This window comes from Zeugodacus cucurbitae, chromosome 5 (assembly GCF_028554725.1).
Source record: "Zeugodacus cucurbitae isolate PBARC_wt_2022May chromosome 5, idZeuCucr1.2, whole genome shotgun sequence".
NCBI classification, from domain to species: Eukaryota; Metazoa; Arthropoda; class Insecta; order Diptera; family Tephritidae; genus Zeugodacus; species Zeugodacus cucurbitae.
This window is the reverse complement of record NC_071670.1, coordinates 4,219,660-4,244,437: the sequence shown is the minus strand read 5'-3', so window position 1 is coordinate 4,244,437 and position 24,778 is coordinate 4,219,660. Positions and strand designations below refer to the sequence as shown.

The 24,778-nt window shown below is 30.8% G+C and overlaps 1 protein-coding gene across 2 annotated transcripts; it reads right to left on the bottom strand.

The window, feature by feature from the left end:
• Nucleotides 1–14: 14 nt before the first annotated feature.
• On the bottom strand, nt 15–24,778 carry LOC105208571 (tyrosine-protein phosphatase corkscrew). 2 transcript variants are annotated; one of them, XM_029037977.2, is made up of 10 exons: nt 22,095–24,778; nt 8,330–8,495; nt 5,879–6,058; nt 5,688–5,805; nt 5,170–5,592; nt 4,098–4,372; nt 3,936–4,026; nt 3,673–3,862; nt 2,113–2,570; nt 15–2,053 (listed from the first exon to the last, which is right to left on the bottom strand). In XM_029037977.2, the coding sequence occupies exons 1-10, from the start codon at nt 22,853–22,855 to the stop codon at nt 1,926–1,928; spliced, it is 2,790 nt and encodes a 929-aa protein (XP_028893810.2). In that variant the 5' UTR covers nt 22,856–24,778; the 3' UTR covers nt 15–1,925. The 2 variants fall into 2 exon arrangements, with proteins under 2 accessions (XP_028893810.2, XP_028893811.2); XM_029037978.2 differs by having other exon boundaries at nt 1,884–2,053; nt 2,105–2,570.

Here is a 24,778-nt window from a genome sequence, read left to right as displayed (position 1 = left end):
TTTTTCTTTTATTAAAAAATACCACCAAATTAAATTTTATTAAATCACAGTTTGAAATATTTGCTTAAATTAATTATATGAATTTGTTTACAAGTAAAGTTTAAAAAAGTATAAAATACATAATTTAATTGTTTTCTTTAAATTTAATTTCAAATCTTGCTTCGGCTTATTTTATGGCAATTTAAATTGATTTTTTTTATTTATATTTTTTTTTTTTGGAAATGCATGCAATTTAATTTGCAAGAAACTTTATTTTGTCTCATAATTTTTTCACTTCAAAATTTAAAAAAATAAATATGAATTTATAAAAAAAGTAATATTGTATTTAAAATAAACAAATTGTTAAATTAGCTTTTTTCGAAAAATTAAGTTGAAAAAAATTATATAAAATAAAATCATTGCTGAATGAACTTTTTTTAGTAAAAATATATTTTTTGAAAAAAAAAAATTTTTAATTTACATTAGACAAAAAAAAATTGTAGGATTTTTTTTAAATATAGTTTTTCAAAAAAAAAATATAGCACATTTTTTTTTTTCAAAAAAAATAAAAAAATTTATAAATACCATTAAATATAGTTTTTCGAAAAATCCTACTTTAATAAACAACATTTCTCAAAACCAAAAAAAACAATATTCACGATTTTCCTTGTAAAAAAAAATATAGCATTTTTTTCAAAAACATAATTTTTTATAAAAAAAATATAGTAATAAAAAAAATAATTTTCACGATTTCCTTTGTCTACGCACATTTAAGCTTGCTTTTTAACAATTTTTAACTATTTTTTTAACATTTATTTTGCTTTGCAAATATCAAAAAATGTTATTTTGGTGTTTCTACAAAGCTTTTCAAACTCTACACTGATCACACCAATTTATGGTATGCACTCAAGCAATATTTAAAATATATATTTTTTTTTTGCTTAGATCAGTTATTATAAATATTTTGATTTTTGCTGACACATTTCTTGCTCATAAGCATGCTATTTTATTGGCTTTTTTTAATTTTAAATATATTTTTTCAATGCATCAATACAGATCACAATCAACGCTTTTGTTTCATATTTATATAAATTAATTAATTTTTTCTTGCTTTTTAAATTATTTTTTTTTTACGTTTTACGTTTGCTTTCACACTGCGCTACGATGCAGCGGATGCTATTACACAACTACAACTACAACAAAATTATTAAAAAAACAGCAACAGCCACACAGCAGCAACAAACTACGCTAGTACAATAACAACAATAACTAACATTATTAAGGTTTTTTTGTTACAAAAAAGGGAGATAACGGAAACGAGCAAATAATTATACATAAATCGAGCATGCTAAGGGAGTAGAAGGTTGGGTAGGGCAACAAATTAAAAAAAATATAAAATTAACGAACAGCAGGCGACGCTTGACAGCTTGTGACAGCGCTAAGAAAGTATTTGAAAATAATCTAAAATAAATAAAAAAATAAATAAAATATGCCAAAAAGCAATAAAAAAAGGCAACGAACTAGTAACATTACAAGACCCTTAACGGATTCATAGAACAGTTTTAACAAACTACGAGTAACGGTTTATATAAAGAAAATAAGTTTTCAGCACTTTTCGGCTCATATTTGAAATATATAAAGAAATTGGAGTGAATATCGGCTAAACGGAGGAAATTATTAGTTTACAAATTCGTGGAGTTGCCATACGCATGCGCCAACACAGTTTTTACTTTTCTAATTTCTTAGATTTGCTGCACTTCCTTAGGCGCCACGCGTGCATTTCAGAGCACAGAGTGCACGTAGACTCACTACATACGAAGCAATACAGATTCCGTTACGCGAAATGCAAAATGAGTGTGTGGTTGGGGGAAGAAGAAGAAGTATAACTAACAGAGACATTCGTTTTTGCCATCACGCTTCATTTCATTTACTTAAAACCTTAACTGTCATGTATAGCTAGGGCGCGGCGGTGTCGGTGGCGCTGATTGTTGCCGATGCTGTTGTTGCTGCTGCTGCTGTTGAGCACTGCCTGTGCGCATGCTCATGCTCATGTCTTTGGGAATGTTTTCGTTGGCTGTAAAGCGATGGGAGTCAACGATTTGAAAATACTAAGCCGTGTGAATACCTGCTTACCTGCCGCAGCAGCACTGCCCGACGCATTCGGTTGCGTTGTTGCCATCGTGGCGTTTGGCTGCTGCTGCTGCGGTGAAATAGAGCTTTGTTGTTGTTGTTGTTGTTGTTGTTGTTGTTGTTGTTGCTGTTGCATACTGCTATCACTCGCTTTCGTTGTTAACGCTATGCCGCCGAGCACACTGGCCGGCATTGGTGGCAGCGGCGCTTGTTTGCTTTTGCTAGCCAACGGTGGTGGAGCTGCTGCTGCTGCTGTTATCGTGCCATACATTTGTGGCGATTTAGTGGCGCTTGTGGTGCCAACGCCGGTGCTGGCATAGTGATTCATACTCTCGGCGGCGTTGCTGGTCGCATTCACGCTGTTCATGCTGACCGATATTTGGTTTTTACTTGCTAAACTTACGCTAGAACTTGCTGATGGTAGCGGAGATCTTTGTGAGTCACTGCTGCTTTCTGTGTACCTGCGGAGAGAGGGAGAGTGCGTTAGTTAACAATAATAACTCCATTTCGTAAAATTAAAGTGTAGTTATTGCATATTCAGCGCGTTTAAATGTTGCTGAATTGGTTATTTTATAATTAAACTTAGTTGAAATTAATTGCAACATATTTGTTACTGTTTCGCAGCTTCTAAAACAAATCTTTAAAACTTTACCTATACAAATGCAAATTCAGCGCACAAAACTGTTATTCAGCCTTGATAAACCATGCTGATTTGCGTTAAAAATGTATTTTATGTTGTTTGAAGTTCGGAAAAAATAAATTAATTCAGCAAATTATATAAATGTATTTAAAATTCCTATTCAGCGCATTATTAACATAGCGGAATATAAAAAAAATTTATCTCAAAATATTTCTTAATATTACGCAGCTTTTAAAATCAATATTTTAACAAATTTTGAGTATAAAAATCCCAATTCAGCGCATCGAACTGTTATTCAGCCTTGCTAAAACAATGCTAATTAGTAACAAAAATATATTTTATATTGTTCGGAGCTCGGAAAACCTAAATTAATTCAGTAAAATATATAAATGAAATTGAAACTCATATTCAGCGCATTAATAACATAGCTGAATATCAAAAAATTAATTGAAATACATATCTTACTGCATCGCTGTTTCTAAAATCAAAATTTGAACTCATTGTACTCATACACAAGTATATTCAGCGCCCAAAACTGAATCAGCAATGCTGATTTGTATAAAAAATTTATTTTATATTTTTTGGTTTGGCATATTAAACACGTAGCTGAATAGCTAGGAAAAACTGAATTAATTCAGAAAAATATATTAATGCATTTAAATTCTCAATTCAACGCATTAAATACTTAGCTGAATATCGAAACAATCGTCGTCTATTATAGTTTTCAACCTAATACATATACAAGACATTAGTATAACTGTTAGAAGTAACAAAAGCTATTCAGCACGGCTCAAGTGTCATTAAAACACAAAAACCCATAAGTTCTAATGACTTTAGGTATTTCAAAAGTTAATTTGCCAATCAGTGTTTTATCACGAACAGCTTAGTTAGTAACGGTGTGGAGCATGCGGGGGGATACTCACTTTATATTTGTATATTCGCGTCCAACTTGTAAGCTCTGCTCTTCGGCACGTTTGCGCTGTACTAGCGTTTGTATGTAATGCTGCACAGCATAATAAACAAATTTATATTGTGCTTCAGTTTGTACTAGACCAGAACGTTGGGAGCGTAACATTTGTATTGTGCGCTGTATATCGATTTCGGTGCCCAGACCTGTAGATAACGGTACAAAAGAAAATTAAAATATGCTATTATATATATTCAGCAGCTTATTCACAGCACTTACCGTATCTATCGATTTGATCGAGAATCATATCAATCACAATGAAGGTGCCCGTGCGACCAATACCAGCCGAACAATGTACACATATTGGACCCTAAAATATATGGAAAATAGTGTTAGCATAGGGATAGAAAATATTTTATAAAACTTGCGCTCAACACATACCGGATTCTCGCCCGTCATTGTTAGTTGACTCTGCCTAGAATTCACATCTTGCAGGAAATTCAGCACACAACCCGGATCCGTGGGCACACCATGATCGGGCCACACTTGAAAGTGATAGTGATAGATGCGACGTTCGGGCTTATCACGCCAAGAGAATAGAAATTCACGCAGCGTATAATCATTTGTTTTGTTTTCTGTGAGGCATTGTATTTTCGCTGGACCGAATTGTCGGCATTGACCCTCATCCGGCCAGTATTTGGCACATTTACTGCGGTCTGTAAAAAAGCGTAGTTAGTAAATTATATGAAATTTTGGACCCTGCGAAATTTATAAAAAAAAAAATGTTTGTAAGCCTGGTATAAAGCTGAATTAAAACTGCAGCGACTTTTCGTAATAAAATAGCAAAAATATAAAGTATAATATCAGTTAATTAAAGCGCGCTGAATTACAAAATGCACATTTTTTGGCAGGAAAAATAATTTTAATGCCTTAAAATGTGCTTAAATAAGCAAACTATTTGTAAGCTGAGTTCAAAATCCGCTGGATTACAACTGCACTCAGTATTTATAACTTCAGACTCAAGAATAAATGCGTCATTCATTTTATTTGCTGCGCTGAATAAGTTTAAAAATGTCTGCTGACTTTTAAACTGCTTGTTAATAATAGCAAATAAAAATTGTTTTACAAATATGCAATAAAGTGTGCAGCTGAATAACATTTAACCAATTCAGCTCACTTTTTTACGCATAACTACCAACGAATTCAGCTGAATTGCGCTACAAAAAGTAAATATTCACAAATACACAGATTTTGTCTTACTAAATTTAGTGCTGAATATATTTATGTTCGGTTTAATAGCGCTGAATACATTTATTTTCAGTTAAGAAGCGCTGAATTAACTACCACTTAATTTATGAGCAATCACACTTCATGCATTCGCTTAATTGTTTCAATCTCTTTACAAACTCAGCTTTAATCATACAAAATTCAGCGCTGAATACATTTATTCTCAGTTTAATAGCGCTGAATTAGTCAAATGTAATGAAAAATCAAACTTCCTGCACACACTTACTTCTCTCAATCTCTTTGGTTGTCATCACAATCACGCGCGTATTCTCCTGCCAGATCATATTCCAGAAATCGACAATCGTGGTCTGCAAGCAACCCTGCGTCGCAATGTACACCTTGTGCTTATTAATCGTATCCGATTTTTTATTACACGTTATGCAATTGCTCAACGGCAGTACGGACGTTTTAACAGCACACTGCACACATGTCTTATTCAGCTTATGACAATTCACACACTGCATCTGTGTTTGGGCGGCGGAGCAGGCGGGACAAGAGGCCACCATGCCAGTGGCATTCAAACTTTCCGACGATGAGCTCATACTATTCAAATCGCCATCGGTGGGTAGGCGAATATAATTCGCATTTATATATTCAGCGCCGGACACACTCTTGTCCACATCCAGTAATTTTACGCGGGTATGATCATCTGCGGCAGCGAGTGTGTGAGGGAAAGAGTAAATAAATATGAAAATGTTAGAAATGTTTAGTTACAAAAATACAAAAATTCTCTGTGTGACTTACAGGGCAGTATATTGCGATAGCGATTCTTGCTGCGGTTCTCCGGCTTATAGCCTTCAATGCGACAAAACATATTGCGATTGTCTTGTTGCAGATATTCGAATTCCTCCCAAAAGCCGCCCTTAAATGAAAGGAAAAGCGTATAATTAGTAAAGAAAGAGTAACGGTTACTCATACGCCATGTCTCAACTCACCTTGGCCAGTTGATTCACACGTTCATTGATGCCACCGGCTGTGATGCGCGTCGTATTGAATGGCTGACGCAAATGCACCACTGTGCCGTATGTCTCCACCATCGGATTGCGTTTGTAGTGTTCGATGAGTTCGGACAACGTGTCGAAGGGTTCACCACCGCCAACGTCGTATTTTTTGTCCTGGAAATGAGGTGAAGAGAAAACCAAAAAATTAGTAAAAAACGATTTTAAAATTAAATAATAATTTTAAAAAGTGGGAAAACCTAAATTTCAACATAATTTTGAAAAATCTCCAAACTCTCCACTTTCAAAAAATTTAAAATTTATTATTTTAAATCATATTTAAGGATTTGTATTATTACTAAGCGTGTTAGATATCGATTTCTCCTGTAGAAAGTTTGCAAAATGCTAAGAAAAATTGCAAAAAAAATTTATTAAAAATAAAATTTACACTTAAATAATTATAAAAAATCAGAAAGCTCAAATTTCATTAAAAAATTAAAAGTCTCCAAACTCTCCACTTAAAAAAAATTTCAAATTTATTATTTTAAAACATATTTAAAGATTTGTATTATTACTAAGCGTGTTAGATATCGATTTCTCCTGTGGAGAGTTTGCAAAATGCTAAGAAAAATTGCAAAAAAATTTTATTAAAAATAAAATTTACACTTAAATAATTATAAAAAATCAGAAAACTCAAATTTCATTAAAAAATAAAAAGTCTCCAAACTCTCCACTTTCAAAAAATTTAAATTTTATTATTTTAAAACATATTTAAAGACTTGTATTATTACTAAGCGTGTTAGATATTGATTTCCCTTCTGGAGAGTTTGCAAAATGCTAAGCAAAATTGCAAAAAAATTTTATTAAACACTTAAATAATTATAAAAAATAGAAAAATTCAAATTCCATTAAAAAAATAAAAAGTCTCCAAACTCTCCACTTTCAAAAAATATTTTAAATTTTCGTGTTTTAAGCCATGTGCAATGGTTTGCATCATTACTAAGCCTTTTAAATATTGCGTTCTCAATTGAAGAGTTCGTTTTAGTTGCAAAATGCTAAGAAAGGCTTACAAAAATATTTATTTCACAACGAAATACCACTGCAAAGCGTATTAAAAGCACAAAAATAAATAAACAACAAATCAGCAGATTCCGCGCTTTTGCTATTGTTTTTGCTAATAGTTTTCCGCACTTTGGCTTAAGCAATTCAAAGCACTTTTTTCCAGCAACTAACTAATTTATTGCTTCGAAACTTTGTCAATATTTGTTATGGTTTCAGTTTTATCGCGTTGCAAAATCGCAATGTTTATTACCGCGTGTCATTTGTTGTTGCTCTTGTTGTTGTTATGGTAAATTTGCTACTTTCATAATATAATCTCTACATACATATATTTGCACATTTGCATTTGTTACGATTTCCAGCGTAATTTTTGTCGTGTCGCAGCAATGCTTTTACTATAGCAATTTTTTACTTGTTTTTTGTTTTGCTGTTGTTGTTGTGACAGTTAAAGATCACTGGAACTTGGGTTTTTGTTTAAGCAGCAATTTAACACTACATTTTGTTCTAACACCTCTGTTTGTTGTTGCTTTTGTTATTGGTTTTTATTTTTTATGTATTTTTACATATTCTCACTATATTCTAAGTAACTGACTTACTGGCGGCAACAACAACAATAACAAAAAAAAAACCAAAACAAAATACGAAAATCATTGCATTTGTTGTTATTGTTGTATTTGGCGCAAGTAATTTGCTTGGCTGCAACTGACATTTAAGTGATTTTTGTTATTTGTTGTTTTTGTTGCTCTTGCTGTATTAGTTAGCTACGAGTTACGTTGCTATGTACGAAAATTTCAAGGTCGTACATTTCGAGGAAAAACATTGAAATGATGAAAATGGGATTTTCATATATTTTTTCCTTGGAAATTTTTGGGAGTGTGACTCAGCATATATAAGATTTCATATAAATGAGAAAAATATTAAAAAATGAAGTTTTTTTAAATTTGCCATAAAATGAATTAATTCTTAAAAAACATGATTTCATCAAAATTTCAAAAAGTCTCCAAACTCTCCACTTTGTAAATTAAGTTCAAATGTTATAATTTAGTGATTTTTACTACAATTCTTTGGAAATAATATTATTTATCAAAATTTCAAAAAGTCTCCAATCTCTCCACTTTGGAAATTAAGTTCAAATGTTATAATTTAGTGATTTTTACTACAATTCTTTGGAAATAATATTATTTATCAAAATTTCAAAAAGTCTCCAAACTCTCCACATTGTAAAATGAGTTCAGCTGCTACAGTATGATGCTTTGAAAAGTAATTTTATTATTTAAACCGTTAGCTTAGCTTTTTAAACCGTTAATATATGCATTTACATTGATAAATATATTTACCACACTCTCCCCTATAATTTATATTAATTTGTTTAATTTATAGCACACTCACCTGTCGCCATCGAATCATGACGTGCGTTACTTTATCATCTGTACGCACTGAAAGCACAAAATCACCAGGTTTACTTTGAGATTCACGCACCAGAAATGAACCATTCTTTCCACGTTCTAGTATCAATTTTTCAGCTTCCTTGCCCGAAAGATTGCCATGAAACCATCTGGAAAAATATAAAGAAATTTTTTAATGAAAACACATTGATTAAAATTTAATGTTTGAATGAAAACATATTAATTAAAATTTATAAATAAAAAATTAAAAAAAAAAATATTTATAATAAATATTGAAAATATTTTTAAAAATAACAATAAGAAATTTATATTAAAAAATATAAGAATAGTGTAGAAATTAACGCATGTTAATAGATGGAGCAGACAATGTATTACAATGTGTTCTAGTTAACATTGTAACTCATAATTAGCACTTTATTGTCAAGAAAAAACGATTTTATTTGCTTTTCGCAAGTCTCCAAACTCGAATTAACATGAAAAATATAAACTTTATATGCAAAAATACAATATTATGGCTGAAAACTCAATATTCAACAAAATTTAGAAAAGTCTCCAAACTCTCCACTTTCACAAAAAAAGCTAAATTTTTTATCTTTGTATCAAAGATAGTAGTTTTCATTATTGTCAAGCCTTTTAAACAATATGCGCTCATTTGGAGAGTTTTTTATGCTACGAAATGGTAGGAAAATATATATTTTAATAATTGAAACGTCATTTTACGCAACTTTTGTGACTTTCATTATGAGTTTTTGGGTTTGTATGCAATTCTATTCATTTGTACAGCTTTTTTAGTTCTTAATGATTTAGTTTCTTAAAAATATACACAGTTCTCACCTGCTATGACAACTTTATGCAGGCGGAAATATATTCATTAGACACACATATGTTTTTTAAGTGATTTTTCAAGTTCTTTATATTTTTAAATTAATAAAAAAATATTTTAATTTATTTTTTAGTTTATTTTTTTTAAATATAATTTATTTTTTATTTCCTTTTTCACATAGTAACCACCAAAATTTGAACTATGATTCAACAGAAAAAAAATCACGTAATTCAATCCATCTGAAGGTGAATATTCTATAACCAAAACAACAAATAAATTGAAACAAGTATAATATATTTCTAATATTCACAATAATTCTCGACGTTGTAAATGACACCGTTTCGCCTCGCAATGCAATTGCGTACTACAAAGCGCAAAAAACAGTGCGATGCACAAAAGCCAGTTCAAAGCTGTTGGCAGTTGGCCGATGTTAAGTGTGTGTGTGTGTGATGTGTGGTTGGATGGACATGACGACAAACCAGCGACATAATATATGAATTTAAAGCAAACGTACATATATGTATTTGTAAATATATGCCACAGCGCGCAAATTGTATATGGTGTCACATATATATAAGTCGGATAAGTCGAGTCTAGTTACACGCCAGCCATATGGAGTGACACTACAACCCTCAACTCACAATCAGAATAGGCGACCCTAAGCGCAGCTAGTCAGCTAGTTACCGTAAGCGTAAACCCCCCAAGCGCGAATCGAACTAGAGAAGTACATATGTAGACGAATCATAACAAAAGAGCGCGCTGCTGGCGAGCGTCCAGTCAGTCCGACAGTCGAACAGTCACAATAGACAGCCGACCTGTGAGCTTGCCCGCCAGCCAGAGCCAGCCAAACGCTCGAACTCCCTACTTGTCGGGCTGCGAGCAGCTTGTTTTGCGGCCAACACAACACAGCACAATGCAACGAGACAATAAATGGCAAGAACAACATTCAAGCGACAAAAACAACAACCAGCTGTTAGCTTAAATGTTAACACAGACACACACACACATGAGTACAACTAGTGCTGTCTGTAAGTATGTGTGTGTGAGTGCATGCGCTTACACATATGGTTTATGGCCAAGTTGCATTGTTGCTGCAGTTTATGCCAACGAAAAAGGCAACTTGCACTTGGCCCGGAACAGCTGAGAGCGCGCTCACACAGTGTTGGGCATGCTCTAAGCATACACACACACACACACTCATATACATCTCGTATATGCCTAATAGTAAATGTGCGTTCTAACACAACGCCAGCGCTAGTATATAGGTTGTTGCATGACGCAGACACACATACACAACTACATAGATACACCCATACATAAGTATGTTTTACCAATATTTAAGGGGGTAAGTTGACCTTATAGCCGCTACTTCCTCTGCCTATTTATTTCACAATTTCGCAAGTAACCGCGAAGGCCATGTCGGAAGGAATTGCATGCTCATTGTTCATTTTTTTTATTGTTTTGTTGTAGTAATATTTTAATGCGAAAAAAACACAATTTCAAGGAAACTTGTAGCTGGTGGCATGTAACTGCCAAAGCGTTATTGAATCATGCCATTATATGGTATGGTGGCGGAACTTTGGGTGGGAGTTCGAGCAGGTGCATCATCAAATGAAGGTCAGTGGCCTGCATATATGGCGATGTGTGTCATTTGAAATGTACAACAGTGACTAATGGTGAACTGTACTGGACAGTATTAGTAAGTTGCTGTGTATTTTTAAAGCTTAAAATAGAATAAGTACTGTCTAGTATTGATTTTTTTGAATAAAATAAAAAAGTTAAATCTCACTTATAATGACGAAAATTTGAATATTTGACAATTTTACAAAAAGTCTCCAAACTCTACACTAGCCGAGTTGTATTAATTGTTATAATAAATGCATGGAAAACTAATTAATGCATGTTTTTACACAATTACAGCTATTTTGAAAAAGTCTCCAAACTCTACACTAGCCGAAAATGTATCAATTGTAATAATAAATGCATGGGAAACTAATTACTGCATGTTTTTACACAATCACAGCTATTTTGAAAAAGTCTCCAAAGTCTCCACACGTAAAAAAAATTGTTTAGAATTAATAGGAAATAACATTAGAAATAAAAACTATTATATTATCAAAAATTAACTGCCTAAAAAAACCACAAGGCCCAGAAATATCGCACACCAGCAAATATGGTATAATGTTTGCCTATACATATCAATATGACAAAAAGTTACTCTCATTAATAGAGAACATTACATATATGCTCATCGCATACTAAATGTTAAATTATAATTTAATTTTTTACGATTATGAAAGTCTACATTTGCAATTAAAAAAATGTTGACTTAAATGATTGAATTGTATAATTATTGCGTTGTAAATTCATAGAGTGCACATCTTATGAAACAGACTATTAGTTTTATATGAAAGTAGCATTTTTAATTTAAAAGCAATTAATAATTTACTATTTATTCTAACTCTGATGATATGTTAACGAGCGTATAACAGATGCTCTCAATTATTTTCAGCGCAAAAATCATATAAATTACAAAACAATTAGTGTTTAGATATTCAAAAGGATTCATTAAAGAGACATATTAAAGACTTAATTGAACTAATTATTAATATGAATTAGTAAGTAAATAATTAAATTACATCTCACCGTTTCATTTTATTCAACTTTGGGCGAATTAATATTATAAAGATTAAATATTTTTGTAAAATTAACTACTTTTTAGATAATTTGAGCTTTTTAGAACCATTAGTAGCATGTGAAATGTATTTTAAAAAGTTTTTAAACAATTTTTAAAGAATTTTAGAAAGTCTCCAAACTCTTCACTCATTAAAATTTTAGACATACTCATGTAAAATGTATTTTAAAAAGTTTTAGAAAAATTTTAGAAAGTCTCCAAACTCTCCACTCCACTAAAATTAGCTACTTTTTAGATAATTTGAGCTTATTAGAACCAATAGTAGCATGTAAAACGTATTTCAAAAAGTTTTTAAACAATTTTTAAAGAATTTTAGAAAGTCTCCAAACTCTACACTCATTAAAATTTTATAAATGCTCTTTTTTTTGTAATTGCTTAATATAATTATCGTAAGCTGCATAGTTTTGAGTAGTTTTTGAAATTCTACACAAGCTTAAACTTTTTATTTCGAGTCTCTACACAGCACTTTAACATGCTTAATTATTTTAAATATTAATTTCTTTGTAATAACTCAAGATAATAGCTTCTGTGACATAGTTTCAAACAATTTTGAAACTCTACACTAACTAAGATTTGTTATTTTGGTGCATATTGCATGAATTTTACATACTTTTAATTAAGCACTATATTTTTAGTACTTTTTCAGAAAGTCTCCAAACTCTACATTCAACGTTATTTCATGTAGTACGAATAAAAATTAAACATGCATATTTTTACTGTGCGAATTTGACATTCAAAAGCATTTTTGCAAAATTTTTGCGCTTATGTGTTGAAGCAAATATTTACAAATAAGTATGTCATTTAGACACTTTTAAATGTTCTAAAGAATTTCTATATTTATTAAAAAGACACAAATATGTATGTACATACATAGAAGAAAGAAGTCATGTGAATCTATGGAAATACCGGCAAGTGAATTGACAAAGTCTAAAAATTATATAAATACAAAGTCGCATACCTTCATGTGGGTTTGTGTAAACAAATAATGTTTTTTCCTACAATTTTTTTTTTTAATTCTAAAACCGCAAAAATGGCAATTATTAAATAAACAAGAAAATATTCCATTGACCAAAGATGCTGAAGCAGACAAAGGAAAGAGAGAGTGAACGAGTGTTGCGAGAGTATTTTCTCATTTGCCAATGCAAATTTACAACAACAGATAAATAGAAAGAATAAATAATAACGAATAATAAATATAAACAAATTAAAAAAATGTAAATAAACAAATGTGTTTTATGTGCGTTTCTCATTCTGGCAGAATATAAGTATGTAAACATAGCAACAAAAGAGCGCACAAGGCCGCTTATATATGCTATGCATAATTAATACACGCATGTAAATTGCTTATACGCCGTGGCGCCAATGGACGACAGTTCAGCGACATTACAATGTTGTAAAGTGATAAACTTAATAAATATGGACGCGTTCATTGGGGGGCTCTTAAAGAGCTACTTATTGCGCTAAGCACGATTACTGGATATGTTTGGTGTAGTTAAAAATATATATTTTTTCAAAGCATAATTTGTCAAATTAATGATAAACCTTGAGCAAAAACTCATTAGCACTTTGGAGATAATTTTAAATAAAAATTTCAGCCCGTGTGTTTACATATAAACATATGTATTTGGATACAAATATAAATACACCAGGCAGTATAGCAAGGGGATAAAAGAAAAAGTAGAAAATAGCATGTGGCTTTTGGTCGAAAGCTAGTCTTAACCGGTATCAGTAAAAATATGGAAGAAACGACTGAGTTCAAATTTTGAAAGATTAAACGATTAAAAGCACTATTTAACATTATTTATCGAAAACACTGAAGTTCGTAGCACTAAAAAAATATGCAGTACCATCAAAATTTAAAAAAAAAAAATTCGGTTTAGTTACATGAAATACGCAATTTTCGAAAACTCTACAAACTCTACACTTACTAAAGTTGTTTCATTACCTTACAGTAGTGTGTTAAGATCAATATTTAACTAAAATTACACTAATTTTGTCAGAAACATAATTTTCAAAAACTCTCCACTTAAAAAAAAAACGCAAATAAAACACTAAAAATCGCGCAGAATTAAATTAACTCCCTTAAATTTACATTTACACATATTTGAACAAAATTTTGAAACTCTCCACTTTTCAAAAAGCGCAAATAAAGTACTAAAAATCACATACACACAATTTAACGCACTTAAATTTACATTTACGCATATTTGTACAAAATTTTGAAACTCTCCACTTTTCAAAAACCACAAATTAAACACTAAAAAGCACATATACATAATTTTGTGCAGTTGAAACTACATTTACGCATATTTGAGCAGAGTTTTGAAACTCTTCACTTGCAAAAAAAGAATACAAATGCGTAAAAAACGTCATAAAACTATACCTTGACCAAACCATTAACACCATTTAAATTTGTAACAAAATAACATATTCATTTTCGAAAATGTAATCAAGTTCAATCACCGTACTGATATCATGCACGTTCGCACATATTCACCAACATTAGTTTGTAGCACGTGACTAAAGTCACGCACTAAAACTTAATACAAAGCATACCTTCCTATGAACTTTACATGCAAATGCGGTTATTTACACAAGCACACTTCCTAATTTCTTATAAACAATTTATATTGCATTTTAATGGGCATGTAAATGACTACGGCAGACATGTATGTAACAGAGAGGAAATAAAATGAATGGCACGTAAAAAAAACAACCACGCAAGACACCCACCCGGTTTTACTAAGCCGGTTGCTACTACTCAAAGCGCTTGGCTGGTTATTTTACTGTAAATTAAATTAGTTGTTGACGCTAACGAAACCAGTTCAGCCATTTAGCTAGTAGACGTGGACGTTTGAAACAAATTTGTAGACGTGCAGCTTTAGTCAATGACCTTTCGGTATGTACACATGCATGTAGAGTATGTACAAATACGAACAATAGTCATTCAAAAAAAGAAAAATGTATAAAACAAAGTTAAAATTTTGATTTTTTGCATTTAGTAAAGTTTTTTTCCTATTTTGTAAATAATTTGTATGCCAAAAATGCTATAATTTGTATAAGAAAAACATTAAAGTCAAATTAGAAATAAATAAATCCACTTGACTTTAAATTGTTTAAATATTTATTTCGAAATGAATGCATATTTCATATGGAGTTGAATGACTTCTGCTAACACAAGTTGTGTGGGGCGTATGAGTAATCTGCGTAAGAGTGGTAGGCCAAAAATTAACTGAGTTTACCAATGAAAACTGTTTAAAATAAACATATTGTAGTGCGCATTTGCATAATTTTGAACGTTTTAATTAAAAATATGAATTTTTGAAAAGTCTCCAAACTCTCCACTTTGAAAAAAGTGTGCGCCATTTATTAGAAATTAAATATAACGTAGCTTTAAAGATATGCGACCGGTTTTTAAAAAATTTTGAAAGTCTCCAAAAATTAAATTTGCGAAAAAGCATTAAAAAATATTGCTGAAGTGTTTTGAATATTTAAATATACAAAGAAGTATAAGTAAGTATACCATATTATGTATATTATTACTATAATTTAAATTATTTCTTTTTAATAGCAGCAATTTCCAATAAACTAAAAAAAAATTTAACAAAAGCTTAATTAAGTAGTATTTGTTTATGTACTTTTTTTGTAATTTCCTACAAGCCTTAACCCATATTTAATTGCAACAAAAGGTGTTGCACAACAATTCCACTCAGTGTACTAAAAAAAAAAAAGAGAGACTAAAATGCAAATAAAGATATTGATTAGCAGTTGCTTGATAGTTACGTAGTTAAACGGTAAAATATTATGTATACAAACTAATCAGTAAATATTAATTGAGCTAAATAAATATTATATTTTTATAATAAGTGCTTTCTAATAAAACTTATTAAAATTTTATTTAAAATAAATTAACTTCTTTTATAATTTTTTACAATTAAATTATTAAACTACTCACAGCCACACCAGGAAGCATAAAAGCATATATTTTGAAATTAAATTATAGAAAATTGTGTATTAAAAAAAAAATAATAATAAAAGAAATTAATTTAATTTACACGACGTTTCAGCATTCGCATTATTAAATCGTTTTGACGCGATTAAGGTCAACAGCAAACACGATGTAAACAAACCATTTAATAGGCGCACGAGATAGCAGTTTGTAATGAATGAAAACGAACAAAACTGGTCCGCCAGCAGCGACAGCTGGTTGCTAGTGGGCGCAAATGATTGCGAAAAAAAAAATAATTTTTATTTTATTTTCACGCGTGAAAAATTGTGAACGATAAATTTATTGCTTTAATAAAATGTGGTGGCGCTAAAAATTGGAAAAATTCAAAACCAGTTTATTGCGAAATAAATGAATTTTGAAACTACCAAAATTTGTTAAGAAAATATGTTGAAATGTATTTTTTAATTATTTAATAGTTGTTCGAGTGAACTGAGGTACAATTCAAACATTTTTATGAAAAAATCTCAAAAAATATTTTTTCAAAAACTCTCCACTTTTCGAAAATGGTGAATAAAATATCGTAACATCATTCTAAATAGAATATTAACTTTAGATTTAAATTTATGCGTGTTTGAGAAAAAGTTTTGAAACTCTCCACTCACAAAAAATACTGCAAAAGTGCTTAAAAACGTTTCAAAATTTTATTTTTTAATGTTTTAAAGCTCTTAAGCTTTTAATTTTATAATTTGTATTTTAATTTTTGTTATTTTGTATTTTTTATTTGCATATTTTTTTTAATTATTACTTTTGTGTATTTTTTATTATATCTTGTTTGTACTCAATTTGACAAACGAGCCGCTACAAATTAAATGTTTAAACACTAAATTATTTTTGTGTGTTACAAAAACAAAAGCAATAAACCTCAAGTGCTTTACAACAAATGAGCAGCTAATAAATCAAGTCTATGATAAGAATTTAACCTGTAATTACAGTTGATATTAATAAGAAACGCAACAATTTTACGAGTAACAGTAAATTACTTAAACAAATTATTTTTGGCGATTATATAATAGAAAAAAGGGGTATTGTTGAAGTCAGGGACCGTAACTCTTATGACTTTTATCAAAAAATCAAAAAATAAGAGTTATTTTTGATTTTTATATATTTAGATCAAAAATAAAAATTATTTTATTTATTATTTATTTAAAAATATAAAAATCAAAAATAATTCTTATTTTTTGATCTAAAAAAATAAAAATCAAAAATAACTTTTATTTTTGATCTAAATATATAAAAATCAAAATTTAAAAATCATACAATATTTCGCATATAGTTCACCTAAAAATCATGATGGTGTAATTAAAACTTTTCTACGATGTTCCTTTATGTATGATTTTTTTTATTAAAAATTGTAAAATAACTCTTATTTCCGGTCCCTGGTTGAAGTGTTTTTAGTTTATGTTATAATTTCGCCAAAATCTACAAACTCTCCACTAACTGAAAGTTGTGTTACCACTTTAAAATCACGATTACTTAACACGTTTTTAAATAGCTTTGCTTTTTACAAGTAAAAACTATTTTCCAAACTTTGTGTTCAGAAGTCTACACTGCCCTAAAACTACTTAAATTTGCATAAAAATCTAATTAATTACATTAAAGTATAGAAATTAATTACATATACTCTATTTGTAGTAAATTAGTAGTAAATCAAGCAATACTGGAAACCTTTCGACCAAAGTTTTGAAACTCTCCACAATCTTTTTGTTTGTTTTTACATACAAAAACACCTAGCAACGGTAACTAATCATGTTTTGTAATGTTTTAGAAAGTCTACACTCGATTTTACTCATTTACAAAAAGTCTCCAAAATATTATTTTTTTGGTATTTGTATTGTATGCATATTTAAACGAAAAATAAACACCATTATTCAGTCATTTTATTTATTCTTCATCCAAATTTCGTAAAAATGTCTTCCAAATCACACACTTTTCTCTCTCCAACTTCCAAATACACTCCAATTACATGTGTGTAATTACAATATTTAGATATTGTTTACTGCCATTTTCTTAAATGCTATATTACGTCAACTAATTGTTAAGTAATTTCTAACACAGCAGCACTTCTTTGCAATAGCCGCAATAGCATATCATTTGTACGCCCAAATGCAAATATTAGTAAAACACTACGGGGCGTATGATTAACGTAATTACCGCACATTTGCGGTTTGTGCACACATGGTTTAGTCGAAATTGCTACAATTACAGAAAATCAGTTGACACTTGCGAAAAAAAATACACACAACGCTGATTGCACCTATTAAATAGGGATAATGTGAATGACTAGCGTACAGCTGGAGCTAGAGAGTGCGCTTAAACGCTGTCAAAGTGATGATATTTTACGAATTACTACACACAAAATGCCTTGTAATGCGTACTTTGGAGAAAAGTGCTATTCAAATAATTCAGAAAATAACTTGAAGCAGTTGAAGGAAGTAGAAGTAAACAAATCAACGGCAATTCACAATTATTAATAATCAACAATGAAATTGCTATAATTTTTATAGTGAAATTTACATAATTATGTAAGTGTTGTGTGAGAGAACAACACTGCAAAGTCATATAAAAATAAATTAAAAAGTGAAAAAACAAATACAAAATACAACAACAAAACCAACAAAGCTGTCTCAACATCAGTTAAACGCACGTGCGTTCAACCAACTATATATTATACAGTCGTAAATATGTATGTATGTATGTATGGCGTTCGAAAACTTGTATGGCTCACTTTGCCTCTTTTTCGCTAAAACGTTTTCAACAGAAGGGCCAGTCACATTATTAAAGAAATAAGAAAAAACATGTTGGGAATTTTGCGACTTTTAAATGCATTCGTGCTCATAAGTAAATGTCGTAAGTAATCACGTGTAGCACAATTTTGTGGTTGGGTAAAAAGCGCAAAGCGTATATGAGAGTGATTTTAATAATTTTTGCGACAGGCTCGTAAAGTGAAAATTGAATGCCAATAGAATAGATAGTTGTAATTGAAAAAATGAGTTAAAGTAAATACAAATGTATAAATAATAATTAGAAGATTAAACGCTAAGTGTTAAAATACAGCGAAAAACACGCGATTTTCAGTTTCGTACGAGTATCATAACAACTCTACAAACGCTATATGAATGGCAAAGATGTAAAAATTAGTAAAAAGTTACTTATTTTGCTTCAGAAAGAATTTTTGGTATATTTATAACATTTTACCAAAGTCTCCAAAGTGTAGACTTGCACAAATGTCATTATAAAAAGAGCTAAACGAGGTTAGCATACATTTCTATCACGAAAAATGTTATTTTATGTAATTTTTGAAAAGTCTCCAAACTCTACACAACTTCAAAAATGGTTGATATGGTATATAATTTTTGAATAGATAGTTGTAATTGAAAAAAATGAGTTAAAGTAAATACAAATGTATAAATAATAATTAGATGATTAAACGCTAAGTTTTCAAATACAGCGAAAAACACGCAATTTTCAGTTTCGTACGAGTATCATAACAACTCTACAAACGCTATATGAATGGCAAAGGTGTAAAAAGTAGTAAAAACTAACATATATTACTTTGAAAATAATTTTTAGTAGATTTAAAGCATATTTCCAAAGTCTCCAAAGTGTAGACTTGCACAAATGTCATTATAAAAAGAGCTAAACGAGGTTAGCATACATTTCTAACACGAAAAATGTTATTTTATATAATTTTTGAAAAGTCTCCAAACTCTACATAACTTCAAAAATGGTTGAAATGGTATATAATTTTTGAATAGATAGTTGTAATTGAAAAATTGAGTGAAGGTAAATACAAATGTATAAATAATAATTAGATGATTAAACGCTAAGTGTTTAAGTGTTAAAATACAGCGAAAAACACGCGATTTTCAGTTTCGTACGAGTATTATAACAACTCTACAAACGTTATATGAATGGCAAAAGTGTAAAAAGTAGTAAAAACTAACATATATTACTTTGAAAATAATTTTTAGTAGATTTAAAGCATATTTCCAAAGTCTCCAAAGTGTAGACTTGCACAAATGTCATTATAAAAAGAGCTAAACGAGGTTAGCATACATTTCTAACACGAAAAATGTTATTTTATATAATTTTTGAAAAGTCTCCAAACTCTACATAACTTCAAAATCGTTGATAATTAATTTACGTCACTTTTTAAGTGCCAAAAATCATTTGTGGTAATTTTTGCTAAATTCAGAAACTGCTGGAGCCATTAAATTGAAGTAGAAGTTCTACATGCTCCGCATGCTTGTATTGACACTTGACAAAAAATAATTGAAATTATCTAACACCTTTTAGCTACAAAATGGTATTAAAAATGTTTAAAATAATATTTCATGTGCTCAAAACAAATTTGTAGCTATTTTCAAAAGTCTCCAAAAATTTGCATGATAAAAATTCATAGTAAACCACTAACAAATGCTTTTGTTGACATGTTTTTGACAAAATTTTCAACTTTAGAAACTCTCCTCTCCCTCAAAGTACCTATTTTTAAAAGTCTCCAAAAAATTTTTAATGACCTATACTTTCAAAAAATCGCATAAAACCTTGATGGAATGCTTTTGGTGACATTTTATTAACAAAATGTTCAAATAAAATTCTACAAACTCTCCACTCTATACAAATATTATAATTTTATTTGCATATCTCGCGTAAACAACCCGTGTATATTTTATAATTAATATTTTCTGTAAATTTATGACCACCACACTTCCACACCCACCAAAAAAGCAAATAACGGGCCCACAAAAAAATGTCATGTGAGTAAATTCAAGCAACACGCTAATTAGCTGTATCGACACTAGTGCCACGCATTTTCAATCAGCATCGCAATTAAATTGAATGAGAAGAAAAAAACAAACAAACGTCAACACACAATGCAAAACAAGGTGTTGTTGTTGTTATTATTATTATTACTTTTCGCTGCGCGTTGGTGTCGTTACATTTTTATTATTATTATTGCCATCAGCCCACACATTTTAAGCCCTTCTTTTTCACATGAAGTACAATAAAGCTACAGATATGTAGGCATGTATCTGTGTAGGCATGATAAACGTGAGCGCAAATAATTTATTTTTAACATTTGCGCACAAAAATATTGCAAAACATTGTCCTCCACGCACAAACATACAGACATTTATAAATACACGCAGTCTGCTGAGCTCAAAGCGCACGCTCGTATGTATGTTAATTTCTGAGTCGTTTGCGAAATAAGTTATTAAAGTGTAACATATTTTTGGCAACTTAACGACTCATATGACCTCTGCTTGTAACGGTTACCCACTCAGTTAGCACATCATCATGTAAATCACTTATGTACGTCAATGCGTGTAAATATTAAATATAAATTACCGTTATAGATGGTGTGTGATTTTAAAAAGCAGGGGGCAGAAAAATCAAAGCGTTGATAATTATAAATAAAAGCATCGGCACAGTGATGCGCTTTCGTGTATATAATTAGGCTACAACGTCATGTAAGCGGAAAGGAAAAGAGTGTGACGGATTCTCCGAAGTAAGACGATTTGTATGGTATTGTAATGGCTTTTGACGGGGATTTTGTGAAAGTTATATTTTTAAATAAAATGTTATGCTTAGGAAAATGTTAAAGTTGAAAGGGGAAAATTTTAAAGCGCAAACAGAAACAGTTGTTATTGCATAAAAATGCAAATTATTGATTAATGATGAAAATAAATCATTTACCATGTTTTTTAAACAGTTTTTTGAAAAGTCTCCAAACTCTCCAAACCTTATAACAATTCAAATAATGTAGAAAAAAAGTTAAAATCGCACAAGCAAGTGTTTAAAGTATATTTTGGCATTTAAGGAAAAGTCTCCAAAGTCTCCAAATTTTATAACAATTCAAATAATGTAAAAAAATGTGGTAAAACAACACTAGCAAGTGTTTAGATGGATATTTGGACATTTTCGAGAAGTCTCCAAATTTTATAACAATTCAAAAAATGTAAAAAAATGTGGTAAAACAACACTAGCAAGTGTTTAGATGGATATTTGGACATTTTCGAGAAGTCTCCAAACTCTACACTTGATAAAAATCAATATATAACAACAAATTTTAAGATAATTTAAGCATTTTCAAACGCATAAAAAATATGCTGAACACTACACTAATAATAAAACTGCCATACATACACTACATCACTTAGTAAAGTTCATAAAATAAATAGGAAATAATTTATACTGTAAATAACTAAAAAAATACCCACGGAAAGTGCAACATTTTGCAGTATATCGCCGCCAACTCCTTGGACAAACGCAACGATGGCGGCCGACTGTGAAAACGCGGTGGCGACGTCGACAGCGAAGTAGGCGTCGATGCAGCTGACATTGACGAAGTCGGACTGCAGGCGCCTGCCAACGATTCGGTCGACAGCGAAGTGGTATACGACGAGGCGGGTGAGGGATTCAATGAAGAGAGTGGCGTACGATAGATGTCGCCCTCATAGTAATGCAACGATGATGATGGCGTCACGTCGCCAGCATCCACATTACGCGCTTGCAAATCGATCTGCAAATCTGTGGTGGTAATACGTAAGGCGGGTATATCTTTTGAGTTGAGACGCATGTACGAAGGTGCCGGCACTTTCAAGTAATTGCCACTGTTGCCACCATTTTTCGCATCATTGTTGCAGCTGCTGCTGCCACTTTTACTGCTACTGCAGCTGCTATTGTTGCTGTGGCACTTACTATTATTTATCGTCGCCAATTCATCGTTGCTAAGAAATTCGCGTTGCTGTTGTTGCTGGCTTTTGTTGGGCTTCTTCTTTTTCGATGCAACATGTTGCTTCTCAAAATGTTGATAGTGGCCACCATTGATGTAAGTGGCTGCCATTGCCTTTTCATACTCTATATTGCGTGTGTTGTTGTAGTCATTGATGTGTTGATTCTGTTTTTGTTGTTGCTGTTTGGCGGCGGAGGTGCCGCCAAAGGAGCTGGAGAGTTTTTCGATGTATTTGTTGAAGATCATTTTGGTTTATAGGTTAGGGCGAATATTTTTTGTAGACTTCTGACTTTTTAATACTGTTTGCGGGTTTTTTTTTTGTTTTTTGTGACAAAATATTTCAATATTTTTTGAACTTCTGTTTTGTATTTTGTAAATTTCGGATTTTTCGTAGTTTTTAAAAATAATTTAAATGCAATTATTTTTGTATCTGTTTTATTTTTATTGCGTATCGTATATTATTTTTATTAATTATAAATATTTAACAATATTTTCCGTGTCTTTTTTGACTTTCGTGTCTTAAGAATATTGCTGTATTTTATATTACACAGTTATTTTTATATTTTTCTTTTTCGTTTTTGTTTTATAGTAATATTTTTGTTTAAATTTTTTTTTTAAATATTTTGGTTTAACAAAATTTTTTTTTAAATATTTTGGTTTAAAAAAATTTTTTGTAAAATATTTTTGTTTAAAAATATTTGTGTAAAATATTTTTTAGTTCTTTTTTTTCCTTTTATCTTTTAAGTAACTCAACTTTTTAGTTTTCAGTTTTTTTGTTATACAATCTTATACAAAAGTACGCTCGTTTTCCTCAATTATTTATCACAGTTTACAGTAATTTTTCTCCACTAATTCACACACTTATTGTCACACACTTTAGTTCGCCTATTTTTCACACCTTTTCACTACACTTTCAGTTTTTACAAAATTATTCTACCTCAATTTTACTAGTTCAAACACTGTATTGAACTTGTGGAACACTTTGTACACAAATTAAAATTGTACTTTGCACAACTTTTTTGCTAGGAAAAAATATAGCGTTTTATATGTTTTCACGACTTCCTTAACTTTCACTTTTCAGTGTCGTGCTTTGTGCTAGCTTTGTCACGCGCTTGTTGTCCTTCACTTGATGAATTTTCGCAAAGCGAATAGTACTAATTTCTTTTCAATCGATTTATGCGATTTCACGCACAGTTGCGTATTCTTTGCCGCCACAACGGACACTGGCGTACTGTTACTGTTACGTTCGGTGTTGTGGTCAAGACTCGCGTTCGTTGTTTGTGCATCAAATAAATGCTCGTTCAGATATAATGAATGCATTTTTCATGTATGTTCGTCGCAGTCGGCGTTTACACGAACTTACAATTTACAATTTTATCTGTGATTTTTTTAGTTGAAGTCATTCGGCGTTTTTTTCTTCTCACTCACTTTTGGTTTTGTTGTTGTTTATTCGTTATTTATTTTTTATTTTTTATTATTAACTATTTGCGCATAAAATTAAGGAACTTTTAAGTGTTGTGCGTGCGCAAATTATTTGAGAGAATATACATATATGATTATATTATAGAAAAGAAACAACTGTAGAAATGTCTGTATATTTCTAAACCTGTTCAACTTCGAGTGGACGCCGTTTTTGGTTTTCAAAAACGATTAAATATGTACGTTGAAAAATTCCAATTTCCAATTCCGATCACATAAACACACGCTCAACGCTCGCACGATCAGTCAAGTCAATCAATAGCGATCTTCGATCGATCTCTTTTTACGGTTCGTACCTTTTTTGGCAAGGCACATATATTCAAGGAATATTTGTATATATAATTTCAAAACTTTTAGTAGCTTACGAACCGCACATTTCAAATGTTATTGAAATATAATTTTTTTTAATTGTCAACGATCAACAAACGTTATTAAATACACTCGTACGTACGACGCGATCTCGTTGTCTGTTACTGTTTATACGGAATTTATATGGCTTATTTATTTTTTTTGTACAGTGTATACGTTCTGTACGAACGCGCTGTCTTAACGCAAATGAAACGAACCCCAATGTACACTATACTTTTTAAGCAAATGCCGCGCCATGCAAGGCTTTCGACGCGCTGCGATAAGCGAACGACTTTGTTGTGGTGGTGTGATGGCGTTCTTGAGACGCTTGCAGAATTGGTG

What these genes read in the sequence shown, in the direction of transcription:
- LOC105208571 (XM_029037977.2), bottom strand. Translation starts at nt 22,855, where the DNA reads ATGATCTTCAACAAATACATCGAAAAACTCTCCAGCTCCTTTGGCGGC. An exon ending in TGCAAAATGTTGCACTTTCC is followed by an intron (nt 8,496 to 22,094) that starts GTGGGTATTTTT and finishes ATATTTTTCCAG; the next exon opens with ATGGTTTCATGGCAATCTTT. An exon ending in GTGTGAATCAACTGGCCAAG is followed by an intron (nt 5,806 to 5,878) that starts GTGAGTTGAGAC and finishes CTTTCATTTAAG; the next exon opens with GGCGGCTTTTGGGAGGAATT.